The sequence below is a fragment of the Epinephelus lanceolatus genome, chromosome 17 (genome assembly GCF_041903045.1).
Source record: "Epinephelus lanceolatus isolate andai-2023 chromosome 17, ASM4190304v1, whole genome shotgun sequence".
In the NCBI taxonomy this organism is placed as follows: Eukaryota; Metazoa; Chordata; class Actinopteri; order Perciformes; family Serranidae; genus Epinephelus; species Epinephelus lanceolatus.
In genome coordinates this window covers 36,994,712-37,006,331 of record NC_135750.1, presented here as the reverse complement: position 1 = coordinate 37,006,331, position 11,620 = coordinate 36,994,712, and the positions used below count along the sequence as shown (strand labels likewise).

The 11,620-nt window shown below is 41.3% G+C and overlaps 1 protein-coding gene across 2 annotated transcripts in view; it reads left to right on the top strand.

Moving 5' to 3' along the window:
- Positions 1 to 2,322: 2,322 nt before the first annotated feature.
- Positions 2,323 to 11,620, top strand: part of piezo1 (piezo type mechanosensitive ion channel component 1 (Er blood group)) — a 120,476-nt gene continuing 111,178 nt past the window's right edge. For both annotated transcript variants that reach the window (XM_033612916.2, XM_033612915.2), the window contains exon 1: positions 2,323 to 2,934. In XM_033612916.2, the coding sequence (XP_033468807.2) occupies positions 2,871 to 2,934 (64 nt within the window). In that variant the 5' untranslated portion in view covers positions 2,323 to 2,870. The remainder of the gene's footprint in view (positions 2,935 to 11,620) is intronic.

The window sequence follows — 11,620 nt, the reverse complement described above, 5'->3', positions numbered from 1 at the left end:
AAATAGTTGATTCATCTTACATTGCCTATTAGATTTTTACTTTAGAAGTGAGAATGAAAGAGATTAGGAGATTATGACACTTTGACCAATCATAACATTCAGTAGTTTGATCAGCCAGATTAATCTGATGACCCACAACATTCATTAACACACCAATATCCCTGCTCTTTTGAGTACTTTTGCATTTGATTTCTCTGTGTTAATCATCTCTCATTCCATATCCACACACCTCAGGATTCCTTACATCACAGACTTGCTTTGCAAGTTTAGGGGACAGGCATCCTAAATAAAGTGCATGAAAGCAAAGGAAAGTAGCCTAACGAGATTAAAGACAATGTTTTTACCACTTAATAGTTATTAGCCTACTCTATACACACTGATCAACAATATGAAAGGCTCAAGAGGCATTTTAGATACAAAGTAATAGAATAGAGGAGAAAGCCTCTATTGTCAGTGTACAAAGAAACAATGTAAGTGAGAAACAGACAACATAATCATTTATAAAGTCAGAAATAAATATTGCAAAAAAAGGCTGTATCAAGATGCTGGACATGTAAAATAAATAGAGGATTACACTTGAAGAGCAAGATCACTTCATATGTATTTATTTATCAGTCTGATGGCCCGTGAGTAAAAACTGTTTTTGAGTCTATTTGTGCGTGACTTTAAGCTTGTGTATCTCCTACCAGAGGGCAGGAGAGAGAACAGTTAGTGACCTGGGTGGGAACAGTTTTAATTTTCTTGGCTCTGCAGAGGCACTGGGAGCTGGAAATATCCTCCAGAGGAGGCAAGGGGCAGCAGGTGATTCTTTCTGCCATTAAGAGATTCTTTTTTTTTGTAATTTGTTTGTTTTTTTCCATTAAATTTTCCACCACATCAACAAAAGGATACAACTTAATAAACATACCACATGGAGTAGCTGAGAAACAGTTTATACACAAAACAGACAAACAAATCTGAGCACTTGTCAGTAAATGAATAATTACATTAAACTGAAGGCATACTTATGCAAATAAGGAGATACAATGTATAAATAAACTAAAACATGTTCTAAAGAATAAAGAAGTTAGTACCTCTCCCTACAGTCGACAGAAATCTTCACATACATTTATGTTTCTTTTTTTATGCACTTCAAAAAAGCAGACCAGAATTCATAAAATTTCCCTTGGTAGTTGATAGTTCTTGCAATTGAAGTTGTCAGGCAATGTCTGACATCAACTGTAGCCATTCATTAAACACAGGCTTTCTTGGGCTCTTCCAGTGATGTGGAATTATCCTTGATGCCCCGACAAAGCCTGCCAGAGCAAGTCCAAATTGTTGCCTTGATATACCTGCCAGCAGCAGGGACCTGTCTCCTAATAAGCAAAACTGGAGAGATTCTGACAATGGTTTATGCAACCATTCTCCAATACATCTGATTACTTCTTTCCAGAAAGAAGAAACAAATGAACAATCCCACAATAAATGAAGACATGTCCCCGTTTCCTTTCGACACCTCCACCAACAATTATCCTCCATAAGCTCCATTCTTTGAAGCTTAACTGGGGTATAATAATACCAGTGTATGATTCTGTAATGTGTAAATTTGCTCAGTGCATCTCTAACTGACCATCCTTAAATACTCACAATTACCATATTGTAAAAAAAAAACTGAGGATGATAATGCACTGCTTGGTTCACTTGAAATGACAACAGTTTGTTCTCTTTTTTGCTTAAGACAACCCTCAAACCTGAAACTGAGTGATTCTTCCACTTACGACCTGGCGGTTAGGACTGCTGGGGTCCCAAAAAAATCTAAGGAGTAACCAGATGATTAAAGGGATAAAAAGAAAATAAGATTTCACGTTGTGCTTTTTTTCCAGACCTTCCTCTAGTGATTGCTCACAGCCTATGTCCCAGTAACGCCTTTACCACAAGCCATAAAGCAACCACTTGACTTGGGCTCATTTTCCCACGCACATCCACTGCTACAGTGTTGCCTTCACTGGCTCCGTGTCTTCACAGTGTTTATCTGTACGCTGGGGGGCGCCACCGACACACACAATGCCATTTACTTTGGTGTCAGAAAGGGCAGACAGTATTTGTGGCTTCAAGGAAAACCTATTTCCAGCGCCAGTTTTGATTGACGTCATGTCACAAATGCCAATTTATAAAATAAAGAAACATAACATTTTGGAGCTCATGCCAACACAGAGCCGACAGGCCTTAAAAACCTGTCAGTATTCTTTGACGCTCTTCTTCGCTGAAAACACTGTTCATAGCAAAAGTTTGAAACTGAGCAGAGGTTGTAAAGCAGTGCAGCAGAGTCACAAGCTGTGCAGTGTTGGCTGAAGCAGAAGTTTCAGTAATAGGCTGTATGGCAGCAGGGAGGTGACCAGCAGCTGCAGCAGCGGCGGCAGCAGCAGCAGCTCACTGGAGAATAGCTCCTCTATGAACGCCCTTCTGACTGACTTGCCTGTGAATCACATTTTCCACCTACAACACTGTTACTTCAGCCTGGGCCCCTCCGAAGGAACACATGCAACAAAAGCTTTCTTCCTCACCGATAACTTCACTCAGCCGAGGCGATCTGCTGCTGCGCGCTCAGCTGACTGCTTTAAACAAGTTAGAAGAGAAGAGCAATACGATCGACTAATCGGACACGTTTGTTTGAAGACTTTCCACTAAAGTTTTTCTCTTTTTTCTCTCTCTTTGATGGAAGATCATGAGCGAGTATCGGAATAATGCTCTATTCATTCCTCTGTCACAGTTAATCAATCAGCCCCGATGGAGCCGTATAAGCTAGCGAACAAGTGTTTCTACCCTGATCGATGGTAGTTATTGATACATCGTTGTTGATTATCGGGAAGTGAGTATTGATCTGTACTGACATGGATCTTCAGGTGCTTGTCTGGCTGTTCTACTGCTTTCTGATGCCCACCGTGCTGTTAACAGGTAACTTACTTACACTTTGTTTTAAATAAAAGGAGCCGTGACGTTGAACATGTGACAAACGAGCAACTTCACGTGAACGCTTAAACTCGTAACTTATATCCTACTGGGTGGTAACTGCTTAACCAGCTGGGAGGAAAACTGTAAAAACTTCCCAACAACTTTTACAATTTTCCAGCATTTTTATGGTGCTCGATTTACAGGAGTGATACTAGTCGAGACAACGTGACTGCAAACGATACTAAAGATTTGGCGTCCTCACTACCAGCAGCCTGCATTGGGAATTTAGAGAACTAAAGGCTAAACTAAGTTAAATAAAAATCTCAGTCTGTTTGGAATATTGGTGTCGCCTCCCATGGTGTCACGTTGTTGTGAAATGCGATAGTGAGAACGTGTGAAGCTGTGAAATATATAATTCATTATTTAACTGACCACTGTTTTGGGGTAGAATATTAGCCGAATGAAGCATGACTCCAAAACTATCTAACAGGTCATAAGATGTTTTCTACAAAGTGTGTATGTTAGCTGATATAAACACATAACTCCTAAATTGACTGATATTTCAGTGAGGTTCGGCTGGGGTAACTTTGTGCTCAGCCTAGTAGCCAAAACCATGTAAACTGTGATGTATTTGAAACTTCACAAGTTACTAGTAAAACTGTGTGTGATGGAAGATCTTTTCAGTTCATATAAACGGAAACTGTTTTGGGGGTGTGGGTCTGGTGCACAGAATAGGCTATTGTTTTGTGTAAGTCCTGGTATTTCGATTACTCAGGACATTTGCCCTGTCATGCTGTCGGTATTCCTTTTAATGTATTAGTCTTCTTTTGTGGTAGCCCATTGTTATCCTGTTGCTTACATGACTTAAGCGTGAACAACAATTGTAGTGAAGGTAATAACAGGATGACTCCCTCCATGCTTTTGCCTGCCCCCCACCCCCCTTTGGCATTTCTAGTTGAATTTGGTCATGATACCTTATAATAACTGCACTCGCAATGCAAACTTAAAGGGACAGTTCACCCCAGAATCAAAAAGGCATATTTTTCCTCTTACTTGTAGTGGTATTTATCAGTGTGGATTGTTTTGGTGTGAGATGCTGAGTGTTAGAAATAAAGGCCGTAGAGATGCCTTCTCTCCAGTGTAATGGAACTCAGCCTGTGGTGCTCAATGCGCGCAGAAAATTAGAGAAGTACTGATACCAGTATTTGATCTGATACTGCCTAAAATGCTGGATTGCTGGGTTGAGTATTGGCCTGTAGTCAAGTGTACATCCTGATCCAACACCACTGTTACCTCACTCAGTGACAGCTTACCGGCTCCAAACTGTTGTTGGGAATACGTTGGCTTATGTGCATTGCAGTGGCGGCTGCTGGTCTTTCAAACAGGGGAAGCTCACTTTAAGTTTACATCATAAAAGTTGTCATGTTGTAGTGAGGCAGTGACTTATAAAAGGAGCATTTAATTGAAGCTGTTTTTCAACCACACTCATGCCATAGAACCACAGCAAAACACACCTCAAAGATTTTCAGATGGGTGAAAAGACCTGTTACTTTTCCCCACCCTTTGCACCAAATCAATCTGAGGTGTTGATCTGCCCTGCTGTTTAACTCTAAGTTTCTCCTCGTAAGGAAGACTATCAAATGGCTTCGCCAAAATCCTGTCAACAATATTCAAATTGTCTGCCATTATGTGCAGCTTGCTAGCTTGCTCGCTAGCTGGGGCTGCTGCACGAGGCTAGAGTGACCGCCTGTGAGTGCTTTGGGACAGTGGAGGGGCTCACAGCACCCGCTGCTTGTTGGGGACAGTAACTGCAGAGCGACAGAAGTCAGAGTCTCCAAACACGAGTACAGTCTCCAATAACACCAGAAAAAGATGCTAGATTTGTCGCTAGTCGTTTTTAACAAAGAAAAAGTCACTAAGAGGATTGGAAAAGTCTCCAGATCAACTCGGAACAACGGAATGAAACTTGAAAAATGCTCCGATGGTGGTTTATATTTCAAGATCGCTGATTCGCTCATTTCACTGTCAATCAAAAAGGCATTCAGCCTCAGACAGATCATCCAATCATCATGCAGAAGCCCAATGTCCAGGCCAGCCGAGGCCAGCCCACTGCCCCATAGACCCCCAGAGACGCTGAGCGTCCGATGGGCAGGACAAAGCATTTATCCATTGACTGTCTAGTTTCGCTGCAGTGGAACAACCCACTCTATGCTTCCCCACTGAAGTCTTTGGACGCTGAGCTTCCACTGTTTAATGCACTGTGACGCTACGGGAATGAATGAGAAAAAAGTCGCGTCAGTGTCAGTGAATCATGAACTGGTTACTCAAGATAGTCCACAGACCTTGTTGTGAGCATTTTCATGTAGGAACTATTTTCTTTTTACCAAATTACACCCACCAACTGTATCACTACGCAAAGGGAAGCTTGCATCTACTGCTAGCTCACCTAGTACCACTGAGCTAGCTTATGTTACAGCTCAGCCAAGAAGGACGCCATTAATGTTTACATCTCACGCTGTCACGAGCACAAGCCTCTTGTATTTATATGTGTATTTAGGGTTTTTGAGTTGAAGCTACTCAATGCTATTTATGTAATCAGCTTCAAAAAAGAATTTAAGTACTTGAACATCCAATTTTGAGTTAAAAGTATACAAAGTTTGTAATTACAGAGGAGTTTGTACAGCTTTACTAAACTTAAAAAAGTTAAGTAATGTTAAAGTAAATCATGCCTTACAGATAAATTGATATGTTGATTTAAAGGTGATGAAATATTTGAGTTAGCTATACTTACTGTTTTCTGTAATGGCAAAACAACATACCTAGTAAAGTGTACTTAATCAGGATTGTTGCTTTGACTAAGTTAGCACCGCTTAGAAATTATGAGTAAAATCAACTTGATAAAAATTGTTTTTTTTAACTAAAGCCACAGTGTGTAGGAATTTCTCCCATCTAACGTTGAAATCATATATTGCATTCAAATGGATAGCGCACTCTAGCGCCTCACTGTTTCAAACGCATATTGCAACAATGGTAGCCACTGTGTACCAAAAAGCTATTATAACATTGATGAAACCATGTCATCCAATACTTCATGGAGTATTCATTCAGGCTCCTACACAGACACATGCGACGTGAGTTGACAAACCCCCTCCTCACCATGCTGGCTGTGTTTACAACGTAGGACTGTTGGGGCGGGTGTAAATCGAAACAAACCAATCACGGCTTGTCTTTTGACAACTGACAAGTGGCTCAACCTCACACACCTCATCCCTCTCCTCGCATCACTGTGCCGCTGTTAGCGCTGTTAGCTGTGATTGCATTACCTTTCTCTTTCAGCAGCTCTCTCCACCTGGGAAAGGCTACCCCGGTGTTGACCCTCGTTTTTTTAATTCGCCGGTCTCGTTGCCTTTTTGATTGCCTTTTGAGCTTTCTTGGCGACGAGGATTCTGTCTCATGTGATGGTGCATATGCATGATCCTGCATTATGCTCAAAGAGTGGGGCTTTGTTTCAAATTTGCCAGGGTAGTAGCGAAGTGCATCTTGCTCCTCTCCTTCGGCTTCTCAGTCACGCAGCGCTGGCCTGGCTCTCAACGAAAACGCAGAAGGCGGCGCTGTATGTCCCTTGCTGGCGGATGTATTCTCAGGATGGTGAAACCTTATGGAACCCCCCCAGACGACTTGCCCACACAATGTACAAACAAATCTGAAATTCTCCTTTTACAAGAACAAGTCAGATTATTGGTGGAGGTAATAGTACACCAGTGATGACATATTTATGAATGCAGACATCAACAACAACAACTAAACAACTGAAAATGTTACACAATGTCCCTTTAAAAGAGTTAAAAAGGGTTACTTCAAATTTTTGATATAATCAGTTTCAACAATTCTCTTGAGTTTACATTAACTAAGCAGGTTTTACAGTACATGAGTAGAAGCACACTTTTTCTTTTGGCACTCTGGGCACCACAAGCCAAGTGCCATTAAGTTCTATTATACTGGAGAGAAGGCAGACGTCTTTACGGCTGGTATCTCCAACACTCAGCAACTCCGACCAAAAAATTTAGATTGATAAGTAGCACTATCGGTAAGAGGAAAAATATGTATTTTTGATTTTCGGGTGAACTGTCCCTTTAAACATGCAATCACGCTGAAATTTGCCCCTCTCTTCAGCTGAAAATGGAAGGGCCAAGGGTGTGACAGTACGGTCAATAACTGACCTTGTGTCATGTTTGAGGTGTTTTTATAAAGATGGTGGCCTATAAGACTCTCTCAGGATGCAGGGAATACTTTGTTGCAGTAACACAGTTGGCCACCTAGAAAATATTGGCAGTCAAGGTGATTCTGCTGCAGCTTTAGACCTGTTTTCATGTTCATAACAATGAAGTGCTTGCATCCATCCATTTTTCCATGTTTGGCCTCTGGACTGGCTGCTGTGTATTTTGTATGGCTCTCTTTCAAAACTAAAAGTAATCCAGCTCTATTATCTAATATCATAGAGTAAATATCATTCATTATAAGTGCGGTCAACTTTCTTCAATTTAACTCAATAACACTACAGTATTTTTGCAGAAATTATGACTCTTAATTCCAGTAATTTGACTGGTTTGGAGCCATGCTGCTTTGATCCAATCATCTGAGTTGCTCTGGAGTATTTAAGCTGTGTAGCAATGCACCTTAGTTACAATAAGGTAAAAGTAAACCTGCTGCATGATACCGGAAAGCCTGTGTTAAGACCGAAGAAAGCTGGCTAACCCACCAATCTCACTCTCTGATACAGCGCTCACATCTCATAAATCACACAGTCAGATTTACACACACACACACACACACACACACACATAGACAGAGAGAGAGCAAACACTGAGCATAGTTTCCATTAAAAACACAGGCAGTTTAACCATCAGTTTAAGCTGTTTTGGCTCTGGGATGATCTCTGTTTCTGCACCTACGTATGAGAAATCTGTTTCACAATCATTATTGCATTGCATATTTTGTGTGTATATTTAGGCAATGGAGAGAGAGAGACAGAGTGTGTGTGTGTCCTGACAGGATGTTACTAGCTAGAACTTCAATGTTTCTGTCAACGGTTCACACAAGTCTCTACTGAGTCAAAGGAAGTGAAAGATGTCACATACACACACAAACACACGCGCACGCACTCATGCACACACACTCATTTGTGTTTGCCATTTGGATGGCAGCAGCACTATATAAGCTTGACTAACCTGGCAGAATGGGCTGCACTGCTGGTGCCCTGCCAGAACTTTTCGGGTGAAGCTCATGTTCTAGAATTTCCATTCTGCTGTAGACATAACCAACCAAATAAACACCTATAAAGTAGCCAGTCAGGGGCATAGCACCAAATTCCGGGTCCCATGAATAAGCAGTCCCAGTGGATCCTCTCGTGATCCATGTCTCTTATGTACTTTTTGAAAAGTTTTTTTTACAAAGCCTGTTTGTTTTCTTTGCTTTCCTTTCTTTGTTTTGTTTTGGCACCCTGATTCCCTTTCTTGGGGAAAGAAATGAAGTGCATGTTTGGGCTTCAGCAGCATAAGCAGTCATTCATAGCCCTTGTCCACCAAAATTGCTGCATGTACATGAGTTTTTTAAACATGGAAAAACTCGCAAAAAACAGGCTTTGGACTCCTTCTCCACTGCCAGAATGGAGTTGCATACACAGCTCTGCAGCAGACGGGCATGGTGTGTCACTTTCGATGTGACAGACAGGCTCTTAAACAGGTTAGTAAACAGTAGAAAGCAGCGTGGAGGCCAGTGAAAATGTTATGGTAGTTAATTCTTTTCAGATATCTCTTGGTTATTCAGTCTCTGTTTCAAACTCGGTGCAGAGTTGGAACAATATTTAAGTGCTGGTTGGACGGAGATGGATGGTATTTTGTGGTGGTTCGTCATTGCATCTCACCGGTAAAGTGGCTAAAATTAGCACGTTCTCCCAGATGTTTTATTTCCATCACAGCTGATCAGGGCTGAAGCCGATGCATACATGACTGCTGCAGTGTTATTTGACTGGAGTGTGAATGCCGATTGCAACTTTTCCCATTACATGCAAAAGCCAGATGTTAGCAGGTGTTAGTGTTTTTTAAGCAGTGGGAAGGCAGCTTCACTTGGCTCTAGAAATGAATCCTAGTGCAGGGGCGGAATAAACTATTTTAAGGGGTGAGAGAGGCCTCAGAGAGCTTCCACTTTTCTTTTATACAAGGTTCAGTCTTCTAACAGATTTGTTCAGCCCTGGAGAGAAGGCTGTACTGTTTTTTTCAGCCCTACATTGGTTGTGTCTGCAGATTTTTTTTCAGATGGTTGATTAGATGGTTATGGCACACTGTACAGTATGCAGCCTGGCAGGCACAAACATGGGAAAAAATCCCCAAATCACTCACTGCAGCAACAAGAATGTAACTGACACCAATGGATGCCTAGCAGGTTGGAAAAACAGTCAATGATCACACACACACACACACACACACACACACACACACCCTTAAAGTTTTCACCAGTATGGCTCAACTGTTCTCTACATTTGGTCACATCATGAGGGAGAGGAAAAGCCCACGCATTTCCCTTTGTGTTGTACCACATGTCTCTTATGTGGAGAGTTGGTAACGGATTTTTACACCCAGGATGGTCACTTCTAGTAATTTCAATTTTACTTTCAAACAAGTGGTTTAGACAGAATGGTCGACCTGTGGATTTATGTGACATGTCTGACTGTGTGATGACGTGCCTTGCTTTGGAAGACTCACAAACAGGTGACAAATCAGTGGAAATAATTTATTAAATTAATGTAAAAACATGGTGGTGTGGTGGTTAGCACTGTCACCTCACAGCAAGAGGGTTCCAGGTACGATCCCAGGTGTGGGAGCCCTTCTGTGCATGTTCTCCCCGTGTCAGTGCGGGTTTTCTCCGGGTACTCCGGCTTCCTCCCACAGTCCAAAGAGATGCAGGTTGGGGACTAGGTTAATTGGTGACTCTAAATTGTCCGTTGGTGTGAATGTGAGCATGAATGGTTGTTTGTCTCTATGTGTCAGTCCTGCGATAGTCTGGCAACCCGTCTCACCCAATGTCAGCTGGGACAGACCCTCAAGAGGATAAGCAGTTAGAAAATGGATGGATGGATGGAATGTAGAAACATACTAAATGTAATTACTTTCATATAGGTACATGGCCCCCCTGAATGTTTTGATGAGTATAGAAATTATAGTTATATACAGTAACTATAGGAAATTTTGTAGGGGATTTCTTTTGGAAGGATGCTGTTCATCCCTCCAGCAGAGCTCCACTCACTTGGATAATCAATTACAAGGAGCACTGAAGCTATTTTAGATGATGGTGGTGGAGCCACACCTTACCAAGACTCCTTCTGTTGGGTTCTCTTTCATTTAGTTGATCTATGTGTTGTGCTCTGTCAAACTAGTCACCAGAAAAAATGTTGGCATCGACATTTACGCAAATCATAGATACATTACATTTGATTGTTATTATGTAGCAAATACATTGCAACTTAATGCTTTTTTGTGTTTCACAACACTGAGGTTAATGTGTTGTTAGGTTTAGGCACAAAAACCACTTGGTTATGATTAGGAAAAGATCATGTTTTGGCTCAAAATACCCGGTTCTGATGGCACAAGTCCAGCTGGAAAATGAGTGATGTCTTGGTAAAAAACACAACCACTTTCCACAGCACTATCCCTGCTAAAATGCGGTGTTGTTCATTAATCTAGATCAGTTAACAGCTTGGCAAAATTTGAAAAATGAAATGATTTTATGAAGCAGAGGCTTGTGGACTTTGGTTTTAGTGTTTTTTAGTGTTTTTTTCCAAAGTTTGGGTTTATTGTTTGAGCAGCTCAATAGAGAAGACATCTAGCTGTTTATTACAACTGGAGCTGTTTGGACTGTAATCTTTATTTTAATGGCATTTAACTACAACTCCAACATGTAAGAGTGTTTAACAGGATCTCCCGGACATATTTTTTGGTAAAAGCAGTTAAAAGGTAAACTCCCATTGGTTTACAAGTGAGATGCCACAACAGTGATGATGGCTGGTTTAACTCCACCTACAACCTAGATGGGTGTATAGCAGTGATGCACTGACATGATACTGGTACTGATGCTGATGTTGACAACATCAATGAAACAGTATCAGCCAAAGATGACCTGTCCAAGGTGCATTCTTTTTCTTAGTCACTGTAAGATAATACAAAACACCTGCACTAACACTAAGAGTTAAGAAAAGTTAAGTTTGGTCACAGCCTCAGGTGAGCTTACATATAGAAGAATAATTAAAGTCAGTTCCACACAGGCTACAAATCTAAACAGGCAGAGACAAAAATAGCACTGGTATAAGCATATTGTGGAGCGAGTGACATTTAAGATTTTACTATTGAATTCAGTAAAGTTTAAAGTTTCCATTAATACGTGACGATGTCCTCATCGCCCTCAAGTGAGCGTACAACGACATCTGACAACCTTTAGTGACTTCTGGAGCTAGTGCTAGCTACATTCATCGAAAAAGAGTTGGCAACAATGCTTCTGGACCCACCCACAGTCCACTCTGCAGTCTGGCATCACCACACATACGGTAATATCTTCCATTAGTTTACCTGGAGCTCTCAACTACGTTTAATTAAGTCTGTTTCTCCCTGCTGTTGTTTTTAAGGATAGAACTCTGGAG